The sequence below is a fragment of the Scyliorhinus canicula genome, chromosome 13, assembly GCF_902713615.1.
Source record: "Scyliorhinus canicula chromosome 13, sScyCan1.1, whole genome shotgun sequence".
NCBI lineage: Eukaryota > Metazoa > Chordata > Chondrichthyes > Carcharhiniformes > Scyliorhinidae > Scyliorhinus > Scyliorhinus canicula.
The window spans coordinates 45,398,144-45,412,134 of NC_052158.1; the positions used below are offsets into that span (position 1 = coordinate 45,398,144).

General features: G+C 47.0%; 1 protein-coding gene across 2 annotated transcripts; it reads right to left on the bottom strand.

The window, feature by feature from the left end:
- Window positions 1–392: 392 nt before the first annotated feature.
- LOC119976638 (zinc finger protein 721-like) lies at window positions 393–12,895 on the bottom strand. Of its 2 annotated transcripts, XM_038817279.1 has the most exons (4): window positions 12,755–12,895; window positions 5,782–5,867; window positions 1,794–4,404; window positions 393–1,759 (listed from the first exon to the last, which is right to left on the bottom strand). In XM_038817279.1, the coding sequence occupies exon 3, from the start codon at window positions 3,944–3,946 to the stop codon at window positions 1,823–1,825; it is 2,124 nt and encodes a 707-aa protein (XP_038673207.1). In that variant the 5' UTR covers window positions 3,947–4,404; window positions 5,782–5,867; window positions 12,755–12,895; the 3' UTR covers window positions 393–1,759; window positions 1,794–1,822. The 2 variants fall into 2 exon arrangements, with proteins under 2 accessions (XP_038673207.1, XP_038673206.1); XM_038817278.1 differs by having other exon boundaries at window positions 393–4,404.
- Between the last annotated feature and the right edge of the window lie 1,096 nt (window positions 12,896–13,991).

The following is a 13,991-nucleotide window of genomic DNA, read 5'->3' on the forward strand; positions in this document are numbered from 1 at the left end:
ATTTTCCTCCTTTCCAAATTCTTTTGAAAGTCCTCGCCTTTTCTTCTGCTATTGCTAATTTCTCCTTTTCCTTTTTAATTGAATTCAAGCAAATTCTAATGATTCAGGCGGTGTCTCAGGCAAACTTAAATATTGAGCTATGGCCGGTATTATCTCTACATTTCTCACTGCTTTTGAAAAGGTCTACTGCAGTTTCTCCGCCAAACCCAAAAGTTTTGCGTCTCTCTTTGTAAACCACCTTGATGAATCTCTTCCGCCCCCAGGAAAATCTGAGCGACTGAAAGAGTTCCCTATTTAAATTTCAAAACGTGAATGAGTGCAATTGTTCCACACACACTCAGTCTATTTAAGTTCAATAAACCCAAGCCAAACAAGAAATGATACTTAAAATCCCAGTAAAGAAAACCCAATTTTATTGCGATCTCAGACCAAACCGCAACAGTAGCTAGGATACTGGAGTGAAACCCCAATATTGTAGTTTATTTGTAAGACTGTGCAGAAAGAATGCTTTGCTCCAGGAGTGATTACATGAAAAAATAGGGCATTGGTATTTCTAAAACATAACCTTTATTATGAATACAGTATTAAACTTTTTTACTTCACACCCAAAGAGAACAGCTTACAATGACTCCTTAACACTACTACTCAATTCCCCATCAAACAACAAAAGAACCATACAGCTTGAATCCATCTTCAATGAGAATAGCTTAGATTAATATGTGCTTTCTAAAACAAATTTGGGTCTGGTTAGAACCTCTTCAGACTCTGAATGAATATCTTTAAAAAGCTGTTTCACCTGGCATGTTTCAGTTTCTTCCTTGTTCCCAGATAAGATGTACAGATTGATACTATTTTATAACTGTCCTATGGTGAGAGAATTGTGGACTCAGTTTCAGCCAGATCAGAGCTCCTCTCTCTCCCAAAGCTTCTCCAAAACTAATACTGCCCCTCTGCCTTTCTGGGCTCAATCGAGCAATGACTTAATTTGCCCAAGCTGAAAAACAAATGATCTCTGCAGGCTGCAAAAGCACATTAACTCCCCAGGGACTTCCCCAGTCAAAACACATTCCTTTCGTCAATTTCACCTGTTGAATCCTAAAAGCAAAACAAAATCATTTTAAAAAACACGACAGTCAATCACACAACAGTCCCAGGCTTTTATTCCGAAAATTGTCCCAAAATTTAGACGCCAATATTCCTAAAATCCTCCATTTGTCACACCAGAAAGAAAATGATCACACTTGAATAAAACACGTCATTCTTTCAGCCAGTTACAATTTTGTTTGTCCCGACACACACTTAACATGTAATCTTTAAAGAATTTGGCTAAGCAGTCCCCATGTAGGAGCACTGATGCTCCAGAAGGTTCAACAGCTGTGTGAAGGATTTATTACAGAAGTTATATTGATACCTTACAGCACAGAAGTCAAGAAAGCTTTAATGCAAACCTTCTAAGGAATGGTTATGGCCCTGTGTGAAGCAGGAGTTTAGATGACTGGAAGGAAAATTTGCTGCACACCACACACTTCAAATGTTTTTTTTTATTTTTAAATTTAGAGTAGAGAATGTTTAGCGTGGCCAATCCACCTAACCTGCACATCTTTGGGTTGTGGGGATGAAACCCACGCAGACACGGGGAAAATGTGCAAACTCCACACAGGCAGTGACTCGGAGTCGGGCTTGAACCCAGGTCCTCAGCGCCGTAGGCAGCAGTGCTAACCACTACACCACCTTGCCTATCCTCATTTCAAATGCTTCTCCCCTGTGCGAACTATTTGATGGACCAGGTGGTTTGAAAATTTTGGAAGCTGGGCCAGTTAACTCATAATTGGATGGTTACCTCCATGTGAATACGTTGGTGTGCACGGAGGATCTGAGACTGTGAGAACGATTTGCCACACACCTTGCACGTAAATGGTTTCTCCCCTGTGTGAATACGTTGGTGTCTACGGAGGCTCGATGACTGTGAGAATGATTTGCCGCACAATTCGCACGTGAATGGTTTCTCCCCTGTGTGAATCCGCTGATGGATCCGGAGATGAGCTAACTGTCTGAAGGCTTTGTCACACACCTCACACGTGAATGGTTTCTCCCCTGTGTGAATTTGGTAGTGGGAATGGAGATCCGTTGACCGGGAAAATGATTTGTCACACACCTCGCATCTGAATGGTTTCTCTCCTGTGTGAGTGCGGTGATGATCACGGAGCTCTGTTGACCGGGAGAATGATTTACCACACACCTCGCATGTGAATGGTTTCTCACCCGTGTGAATGCGGTGGTGTCCCCGGAGAGTCGATGACTGAGAGAATGATTTGTCACAGACCTCGCATGTGAATGGCTTCTCCCCCGTGTGAATCCTCTGATGAACCAGGAGCTTTGATAATTGTGAGAATGATTTGGTACACACTTGACACTGGAATGGTTTCTTCCCTGTGTGAATGCGGTAGTGTACCCGGAGGTTCGATGACTGTGTGAATGATTTGTCACACACATCACACGTGAATGGTTTCTCCCCGGTATGAATGCATTGATGGACACGGAGGTCCGATGAACGCAGGAATGTTTTTTCGCACACCTTGCATGCGAATGGTTTCTCACCCGTGTGAATGCGTCGGTGTCCGCGGAGGGCTGAGGAATCAGAGAATGCTTTGTCACAAACCTCACATGTGAATGGTTTCTCCCCGGTGTGAATACGTTGGTGGACACGGAGATCCGATAATTGTGAGAATGATTTGCCACACAGGTTGCATGTGAACGGTCTCTCTCCTGTGTGAACACGTTGATGGACACGGAGGTTTGATGCCCGCAGGAATGTTTTGTCGCACACCTTGCATGCGAATGGTTTCTCACCCGTGTGAATGCGTCGGTGTTCGCAGAGGGCTGAGGAATTGGAAAATGCTTTGTTGCAAATCTCACATGTGAATGGTTTCTCCCCGGTGTGAATACGTTGGTGGACACAGAGATCCGATAATTGTGAGAATGATTTGCCACACACGTTGCATGTGAACGGTCTCTCCCCTGTGTGAGTGCGTTGATGGACACGGAGATCTGATAATTGAGAGAATGATTTGCCGCACACGTTACATATAAACGGTCTCTCCCCTGTGTGAACACGTTGATGGACACGGAGTTTCGATGACCACAGGAATGTTTTCCCGCACACCTTGCACGCAAATGGTTTCTCACCCGTGTGAATGCGTCGGTGATCACCGAGTGCTGAGGAATTAGAAAATGCTTTGTCGCAAATCTCACACGTGAATGGTTTTTCCCCAGTGTGAATACGTTGGTGGACACGGAGATCCGATAACTGAGAGAACGATTTGCCACACACATTGCATGTGAACGGTCTCTCTCCTGTGTGAACGCGTTGATGGACACGGAGGTTTGATAACCGAAGGAAGCTTTTTTCGCACACCTTGCATGCGAATGGTTTCTCACCCGTGTGAATGCGTCGGTGTCTGCAGAGAGCTGAGTAATCAGAGAATGCTTTGTCGCAAACCTCACACGTGAATGGTTTCTCCCCGGTGTGAATACGTTGGTGGACACGGAGATACGATAACTGTGAGAATGATTTGCCACACACGTTGCATGTGAATGGTTTCTCCCCTGTGTGAGTGCGTTGGTGGGCACGGAGGTGTGATGACTGTGAAAATGATTTGCAGCACACCTCACACGTGAATGGTTTCTCGCCCGTGTGAATGCGTCGGTGCCCACAGAGGGCTGAGGAATCAGAGAATGCTTTGCCGCAAACCTCACAAGGGAATGGCTTCTCTCCTGTGTGAATCCTCTGGTGTCTCAGCAGACTGGTGGAATTATGGAAAGCTGCCTCACACACGTTACATCTGAATAGTTTTACACCTGTGTGAATCCTCTGATGTACCAGGAGGCTGGAAGGTGTCTCAAAAGCTTCATTACGTACCTCACATTTGAAGGGAACCTCATCCATGTTGCTGTCCTTGTGTTAAAAGTGGTTGCTATAAATGCATCTTATGTGGTCGGATATCTTAGGAGCCTGTGGAATCCTCCTCACAGACCTCACACATGAACAGCCTCTCTCCTGTAAGAATGAGTCAGTGGTTCATGAGGCTCGATGAATGATTGAAGCTCTCACCACACTTGGAGCCCATTCACACTTCTTCCCAGCCTCACCCCGACTGATGACCCACAGCCTAACCTTCAGAAAGGTTGGTTCTGATGGAATATTCCACAACACTGACCAGTTTCAGATCTGTTGATGTGTCAATGCTCTCCAGACCCGTCTGCCCAAATTCTCTATGTTGAGCAATGCTGTGACGGGACTGGATGTCTTCCCACAGTTGTGCAGTTGTTCCTTGGATGATGGTCAGGATTTATCTGTGGTGTCTATCCTCTCTGTATTCTCTGGTGTAGTACGGTGCAATCCTTCTGTAAAACAGAAAAAGGAAACATGATTTCCTCCAACTCCCTCTTCTTTGCTGAAGGGGCTGACTTCTCAGTTGGAGACACTTCCACAGTGAGTGCCGGTCTGCTATTACCCTGTGTGGGGGATCTGACACAAGTCCTTTCTTTTTCCTTAATTGACTATCACACACCCTCTATTTTCAGCAGGGACATAGGATAGCGACCAGGAGCAGACAATATGGCTAATTTCCTCCCTCGACCCAGCTCCCCCATCTTCGCAGGCACTGTGAGGGCAATGGAAAAGACAACTTGAGTGGAATATAAAACAGGCTGTCAATTCACTGTGAGCTGGTGTCATGCTGGCAAAGACCAGTTTTACCATTTAGAGCACGTGTTTAATATAAAAACTCGAGAGAATAATAATTCATAGTTATAATGTTTAGCAGCACTTTGGCCCTTTGGCCCATCGTGTTTGTGCCAGCCAGCAAACACCTATCCATTCTGGTCCCATTTTCCAGCACTTGGTCCAGAGCCTTTCCTGCAATGGTGTTTCAAGTGCTCATCTAAATGCTTCTGAGAGTTCCTACATCTGCCATCCTTTCAGGCAGTGACTTCCAGTTTCCAGCACTCCGCTGGGTGAAAAACCTTTTAGTCAAAACCCCTCTAAATCTCTTGGCCCTTACCTTAAATCTATGCCCCCTAGTTATTCCCTCTAGTAAGGAGAAATGTTTTGTCCTATCCAGTAAAGTTGCCAAAGACCCAGGTGATGATAGGCTGCTTTCACATTTGAGGGGATTCCCTCTTCCTACATCTCTTAAAACTAAAACTAACGCTATCACTAACCTTTTTGTTTTATGTTCTCTTGCAGATTTGAAAATCCTCAGAGGCCCATGGATGAGATGACTTGTGCCGGAAGGACTCCTCCAATGACCTGACCTGGAAGTTGAAGCGGCCCAAACCGAAAGTCGAATCCCGACCTTGAGTAGGACATGACCTGGCCCTCGGAGCATACATGACCGGACTGAGAACTGACGCAGAGTGCCCGATCCAGCCCCCGACCACAAGACCTGGCCCGACGTAACCTGGAGAGGCCCACCCAGCGACCCGACTCACTGGACGTTGGAAGGAAGAATCCACTTGGCGACCCAACCCGGCCTACTCCAAGGCCCAATTCCAGGAGTGCCCACCAAGACCACCAATGCTGGAACAGAACACAGGATCCTAGTCCAACCTGACCCGGGAAACCCCTGCCTCACCTTGCAGAACGGCGGGGTCTGATCGAATCGCAAACATGCCCCTCCCCGGCAACCCCAAAAATCGTAACCAGTGCCTGGGACCCTGCCAGACTCGACCCCAAAAATGAAACCAGTGTCCCAGATCCCGCCAGACACAACCACGTACCTTCCACAAGATCAGACTTCTTCCACCGGATCCCAGGACCATCCACAAACAGCCGCCAACTGAGGAAGCGAGGGAAACACGGCAATCTGCAGGCGAGTCAAAAGCAACTCGGTTTAAAGACTCCTGTCCCCAATATACTCCTGGCAAACGTCGGAGTGATCGAAAACAAGCTGGATGAACATAATGCTAGACTTACCTATCAGAGGGAAGTAAGAGACTGTTGTGTGCTCTGTTTCACAGAGACATGGCTCACCCCTGCCTCACCGGACTGCACCATACAACCTGACAGCTTCTGAAAACACCAGACAGACTGCACGGCATCATCAGGCAAAGCAGAGGGTGGAGGGGTTTGCCTCCACATCAACTCATCCTGGTGCTCGGATGTGGCGACCCTGGCGACCGACTGTTCCCCGGACCTGGAATACCGGACTGTGACGTGCCGCCCATACTACCTTCCATGGGAGTTCAAATCAGCAATTATCACAGCGATCGGCATCCCACCCAGGGCGGAAGTGAAGGAGCTGGACGAATCGTACACAGCTATAAATAACAATGAAACAGAACACCCGGAGGACTTGTTCATCGTGGCAGGGGACTTCAACCAGGCTAACCTCAAGAGTTCCTGCCAAAATTCCACCAACACATCCCCTGTCTCACCAGGGGCCCCAACATCTTTGACCACTGCTACACAAACATCAAGGGTTATGGAGAATACGGTTAAGAAGGTCATGCAGTGTTGGTCCGAGGCAACAGAAGAGTTCCTATGTAACTGCTTGGAGTCAGTGGACTGGTCCATATTAAAGAACTCAGCGGTCAACCTAAACGAGTATGCCACGACCGTTACAGATTTAATCAGTCTGGGAGCAATAGAGGAAACAAGTGGGAGCATCGGGTGCATCGGTCTGGTCTCCAATCTGCAATAACCATCGTTTTGCCCCAGGGAGGCTGGATAGAGGGTTTCAGAGATGGCAAAGAGCAGGGATCAAGAGGATGGGAGATCTGTTTATAGAGGGGAGCTTTCCCAGCCTGAGGGAGTTGGAGGAGAAATTTGAACTGACGGGTGGAAATGAGTTTATGTACCTGCAGGCTCGTGATTTCCTACCCAGGCAGGTCTCAACCTTCCCGCTCTTACCACCAAGGGGGATACAGGACAGGGTAGTTTTCAGAATGTGGGTGGGAGAAGGGAGGGTTTCGGACATTTATAAAGAATTCATGGTGTCTGAGGAAATGTAGTCCGAGGAGCTGAAACACAAATGGGAAGAGGAGTTAGGAGGAGAGATAGAGGATGGTCTCTGGGCAGATGCGTTGAGTATAGTCAACGCGTCCAAACATGTGCCAGGATCAGCCTGATACAGTTTAAGATCGTTCACCAGGCTCACTTGACAGTGGCCCGGATGAGCAGGTTCTTTGGGGTGGAAGATAGGTACGCAAGGTGTGCGGGAGGACCAGTGAACTATGTTCATATGTTCTGGGCATGCCCGAAGCTTAAGGGTTTCTGGCAGGGGTTTGCAGATGTCATGTCCAAGGTGTTAAAAACAAGGGTGGCACCGAGTCCAGAGGTGGCGATTTTGGGAGTGTCGGAAGATCCAGGAATCCAGGAGGGGAAAGAGACAGATGTTCTGGCCTTTGCCTTCTTGGTAGCCCGGAGACGGATATTATTAGCATGGAGGGACCCAAAGCCTCCAAAGTCAGAGACCTGGCTTACGGACATGGCTGGCTTTCTCTGTCTGGAGAAAATCAAGTTCGCCCTGTGGTGGCAGCCGTTCGTCGACTTCTTTGGGGAAAATTAACCATCAGCAGAGGGGGGCGAAGGGGGGTTAGTTCTGTTTTGATTCATGTGTAAGAAAGGTGGGACCTGTGAGAAGGAAGACGGCCTTTGCACTGTGTTTATATTTGTATGTACACTGTTTCTTCTGTTATTGTTATAAAATTATAAATACCTCAATAAAATGTTTATTTTTTAAAAATGATATAAAATGCAGGACCTCAAGGGTTTTAATCTCAGCATTACTCCTTGTGTCATGTGCCAGTGAGGCTGGAATTAGGTGGAAAGTGCAGCTAAATACATGGCTAAACTGGTGGTGTAGGAGGGAGTGTTTCAGATTTTTGGACCATTGGAATCTATTCTGGGGCAGGTACAAGAAAGATGTGTTGCATCTAAACTGGAGGAGCACCAATATCCTGGCTTGGAGGTTTGTTAGAGTCACTCGGGAGGATTTAAACTACTATGGCAGAGGGGTGGGAACCAGAGTGTCAGTTTAGAAGGTGTAATAACTGAAGGGGAAATAGAGAACAAAACTAAGAGAACAACAACACCCTGTCTGCTCAAAAGCAGTGGTCTGAAGTGTATTTGTTTCAACGCCAGAGGTATACCAGGAAAAGCAGATCAACTTAGAGCGGGTAGATTTTTTTCTTTTAAAAAACAGCTGGACAGTTACATGGGCAGGGTAGGTGAAGAGGGATATGGACCAAATGTGGGCAAGTGGGACTAGCTTAGTGATAGAAACCGGACTGCATGGACAAGTTGGGCCGAAGGGCCTGTTTCCACGATGTAAACATCTATGACTCTATGACACTGATTAGTACTTGGAACTATGTTGTGGCTGTCACAGAAACGTGGTTAAAGGAAGGGCAGGATTGGCAGCTGAACGTTGGAGGATATAGATGCTTCAGGAGAGATAGAGGGGGTGCAAAAGAGGTGGGGGCATAGGGCATCACTGGTTAAGGAAAATATTATAGCCGTACTGCGGGAGGACACCTCAGAGGGCTCAGGAACAGGAAGGGGCAATCACAATGTTTTTTTTTAAATTTAGAATACCCAATTAATTTTTTCCAATTAATGGGCAATTTTGCGGGGCCAATGCACCTACCCTGCACATCTTTTGGTTGTGGGGGCGAAACCCACGCAAACACGGGGAGAATGTGCAAACTTCACATGGACAGTGACCCAGAGCCGGGATCGAACCTGGGACCTCGGCACCGTGAGACAGCAGTGCTAACTAACTGTGTCACCGTGCTTCCCCTCACAATGTTGGGGGTTTATTACGGGCCAGCAAGAGATAGAGGAGCAGATGGGTAGAGAGATTTTGGATAGGTGCAAAAGTAACAGGGTTGTTGTGGTATGGAATTTTAATTTCCCCTATATTGACTGGGACTCACAGTGCAAGGGGCTTTGATGGGGCAGTTTGTAATGTGTATCCAGGAAGGCTTCTTGATGTAGTCTGTAGATAGTCCAACTAGGGATGGGCAGTACTGGACCTGGTATTAGGGAAAGAGCCTGGAGGTTGAGGTTTCAGTCGGGTAACATTTTGGGAGTAACGACCACAATCCATCAGTTTTAAGGTACTTTTGGATAGGGATAAGGGCAATCCTTGGGTTAAGGTGCTAAACTGGGGAACGGCAAGTTACGATAATATTAATAATATAATAACCTTTGTATTGTCACAAGTAGGCTTATATTAACACTGCAATGAAGTTACTGTGAAAAGTCCCTCGTCGCCATATTCTGGCCCCTGTTCGAGTACACCGGGGGAGGATTCAGAATGTCCAAATTACTGAAGAACACATCTTCCAGGACTTTGGGAGAAAATCGGAGCACCCGGAGGAAACCCACCCAGATACGGGGAGAAGGTGCTGACTCCGCACAGACTGTGACCCAAGCTGGGAATCAAACCTGGGACACTGGAGCTGTGAAGCAACAGTGCTAGCCACTGTGCTACAGTGCTGCCCATTAGGCAGGAATTGAAGAATTTGGATTGCATCCGGCTGTTGGAAGGTAAATCAACATTGGACATGTGGGAGTCTTTCAAGCGACAGTTGATTAGGTTTCAGGAAGTCACGTTCCTGAGAGAACGAAGGATAAGTATGGGAAGTTTAGGGAGCCTTGCATAACGAGGAAAATTGTGAACCTTGTGCCGAGGTCCCAGGTTCGACCCCGGCTCTGGGTCACTATCCGTGTGAAGTTTGCACATTCTCCCCATGTTTGCGTGGGTCTCACCCCACAAGCCAAAAGAAGTGCAGGGTAGGTGAATTGGTAATGCTAAATTGCCCTCTCATTGGATAAAAAAATAATTGGATAAAGAAGGAGCTTTTGGAAGGTCCAGAAGGGTGGGGATAGTCAAAATTTTTGAGTAGTGATAGAAATCTAACTTTTAAAATATAATAAGTTTAAAGGAAGAAATGGTTCAGAATTAAAATGTCTGTTTTTAGTTTAGTCGGGCAGCATGGTCCATGCAGGATTTGAGAGCCAAAGGGCCTGTTCCTGTGCTGTACTTTTCTTTGTTCTTTGGAGGACATATTGGGTGTTTTAAAAGACATTAAGGTAGATGAGTCTCCTGTGCCGGATGGGATTTACTCCAGAATACTGAGGGAAGCAAGGGAGGATATTGCTGGGGCCTTGACTGACATCTTTGTATCCTCATTGGCTACAGGTGATATCCCAGAGGACTGGAGAATAGCTAATATGGTACCGCTGTTTAAGAATAGATAATCCAGGAAACTATAGGCCGGTGAGCCGCACATCGGTCGCAGGTAAATTATTGGAGAGAATTCTCAGGGACAGAATTTATACCCATTTGGAAACAAATGGACTCATTAGCAATAGACAGCATGGTTTTGTGAAGAGGAGGTCATGCCTCACTAACTTGATCACTTTTTTGAGGAGGTGAGAAAGATGATTGCTGAGGCCGGCACAGTGGTGCAGTGGTTTGCACTGCTACCTATGGCACTGAGGACCCAGGCTCGATCCCAGCACCAGGTCACTATCTGTGTGAAGTTTGCATATTTTCCCCCTGTTTGCACGGGTTCCACCTGCACAACCCAAAGATGTGCAGGTTAGGTGGATTGGCTACATTAAATTGCCCCTTAATTGAAAAAAAAGGAATTTGGTACTTTAAATTTATATTTTTTAAGATTATTGATGAGAGGAGGGCGCTGATTATTGGTTCCATGGACTTCAGTAAAGCCTTTTACAAGGTGCCTCATGGCAGACTGGTACAAAAGGTGAAGTCACACGGGATCAGAGGTGAGGTGGCAAGATGGATACTGAACTGGCTCGGACAAAGAAGGCAGAGGGTAGCAGTAGAAGGGTGTTTTTCTGAATGGAAGGTTGTGACTAGTGATGTTCCACAGGAATCAGTGCTGGGGCCTCTGTTGTTTGTAGTGTACATAAATGATTAGAAGGAAACAACTGGTCTGGTTAGTAACTTCACAGATGACACTAAAGTTGGTGGAGTGGCAGATAGTGTTGAGGATTGTCAGAGGATGCAGCAGGACATAGATAGGTTTGAGACTTGGGCAGAGAAATGGAGTTTAATCCGGACAAATGTGACGTAATGCATTTTGGCAGATCTAACAGAAGGGAAATATATAGTTAATGGCAAAACTCTTAGGAATATAGAAAGTCAGAGATATCTGGGCATACAGATCCACAGATCTTTGAAAGTGGCAATACAAGTGGACATGGTTGCCTTAATTGGGCGTGGCATTGAGTATGAAAACTGGCAAGTCATGCTACAGTTGCATAGAACCTTGGTAAGGCCACACTTCTGGTCGCCAGACTGCCAGAAGGATGTGGAGGCTTTAGAGATGGTCAGAGGAGGTTTACCAGGATGTTGCCTGGTCTGGAGGGTATTAGCTATGTGGAGAGACTGAATAGACTTGGACTGTTTTCATTAGGTCGACGAAAGTTGAGGGGTGACTTGATTGAGGCTGCACGATTGAGGGGAATTGGTTAATGGGCAGGGACTCTTTCCCAGGCATCAGTCACTAGGGAGCAAAGTTTAGAGATGGGTGAAGCAGGTTCTTTACACAGAGGGTGGTGAGTGCCTGGAAAGCGTTGCCAGGGGAGGTTGTGGAAGTAGATACATTAATGGGGTTCAAACGGCACCTCGACAAATACATGGATAGGATGGGTATAGAGGGATACGGCACGAGGAAGTGCTGAAAGTTTTGGCCAAGGGCGGTATCATGATGGTACAAGCTTGGAAGGCCGAAGGGCCTGTTCCTGTGCTGTATTATTCTTTGTTCTATCTGCCTGAACTGTAGGCAGAACAATACTTTTCACTGTACCTTGGTACACAGAACAATACGGGGCAGCACAGTAGCACAAGTGATTGGCACTGTGGCTACACAGTGCCAGGGTCCCAGGTTCGATCCTCGACTGGGTCACTGTCAGTTCGGAATCTGCACGTTCTCCCCGTGTCTGCGTGGGTTTCCCCCCCCCCACAGTCCAAAGACGTGCAGTTAGGTGGATTGGCCATGATAAATTGCCCTTAATGACCAAAATAAAGGTTAAAAGGGGTTATTGGGTTACGGGGATAGGGTGAAAGGGTGAGCTTAAGTGGATCGGTGTGGACTCATTCTGCACTGTATGTTCTATGTTCTAATAAACAAATCCAATCCAAGTGTTGGAAGCTAAGGAAAATATTGCTTCAGTGTAGCTGAAGGGTTCTGATTTAGAACACAGAACAGGCCCTTGATGTTGTGCCGAGCAATGATCACCCTACTCAAACCCACGTATCCACCCTATACCCGTAACCCAACAACCCCCCCGGTAACCTTACTTTTCAGGACACTACGGGCAATTTAGCCTGGCCAATCCACCTAACCCGCACATCTTTGGACTGTGGGAGGAAACCGGAGCACCCGGAGGAAACCCACGCACACACGAGGAGGACGTGCAGACTCCACACAGACAGTGACCCAGCCGGGAATCGAACCTGGGACCCTGGAGCTGTGAAGCATTGATGCTAACCACCATGCTACCATGCTGCCCATTTATCCTGGGAAATTAGATACACTACTCATTCAGACTGCACATCCCAAATTCAGCTCTTCGACACAGCACTGGTCTAAACTATCAAATCCCAGCCCAGGCTTTTGAGAAACGCCGAGGCCTTTATGCAAAATCTTTAAAGAAGACATTAAAATACATTTCAATAAATGTGCTTCTGTTCAGATAATTACACCTCACCTTCTCACATTCAGCAATAACCCATCAACAAAACTCAGCCTGTAAATCAGAAAGGAAATGCTTCCAATAAACACCCTCAATATCCAGACTCGGATGACAACCACTGGGCCGAAGACCGGAAGAAACGAGAGTCATGAACGCGGCCCAGCTCACTCTGTGATTGACGGCTCTTACAGCCAATCAGAGACAGCGATATTTTGACAGGAGGGCGGAGCTTGAACTGTTCGCAGTTCCTTCTGATTCTGCGCAGCCCCTTTCTAGGCATTCCCACCTGGTCGGAACTACATTACCCATGCTGCATGTGTCCCCGGAGCATGCGCAGTGAGCAGTATGGAATCAGGGGAGGAAGTCCGCGGTGCCTGGTGGGAATTGTAGTTCCGCCGGGCGGAGCGGCGGTTGGCGCCCAGCGTTCGGGAGTTGGAATGTGAGGAAGCGCGAGCCCGAGCGGCTGAATCGAATTGAAAAGCAGAGATTGATCCTTGGGAGGAACCAGAGCGATGGCGGTGGGAAGATTCACCATTGCAGCAGATTCTGTGCGTACTGTTGAAGAGGAAAAAGTGGCACAAGTCATAGCAGTCTCACTGACTGGACAGCATAGAGTTGCAGGAGGAGGACGGTGTGGCCGGGCATGTCAAAGGCTGCAGAGAGGTTGCTTCTCTCTCCACACATATTTTCTGACCTAAGCATTTCCAGCATTTTCTGAACCTCTATCATTTTCTGAACCTCTATCATTTTCTGAACCTCTATCACATTTCCAGCATTCACAGTATTTTGCACCAAGAGCTGCCTGTGTGTACTTTAGGGAAGTGGATCCTATGGGCAGACTTAAGACCATAAGACATAGGAGCAGAATTAGGCCACTGGGTCGAAGGAGTCTGCTCTGCCATTCAATCATGACTGATATTTTTCTCATCCCCATTCTCCAAGGCCAGCACACCCTTCCTTTGATAGGGGACCCAAAACTGCTTACAATGCTCCACATGGGGTCTGACCAAAGCCTTATAAAGCCTCAGAAGTACAGCCCTGGTCTTGAACTCGAGCCCTCTCGAGTGCTAACATTGCATTTGCCTTCCTAACTGCTGAGTGAATCTCCACCTTAACCTTAAGAGAATCATAAACAAGGACTCCCAAGTCCCTTTGTGCTTCTGATTTCCTAAACATTTCCCCATTTAGAAAATACTCTATGCCTCCAATCCTCTTTCCAAAGTGTGAAACACTTTTCCACATTGTATTCCAT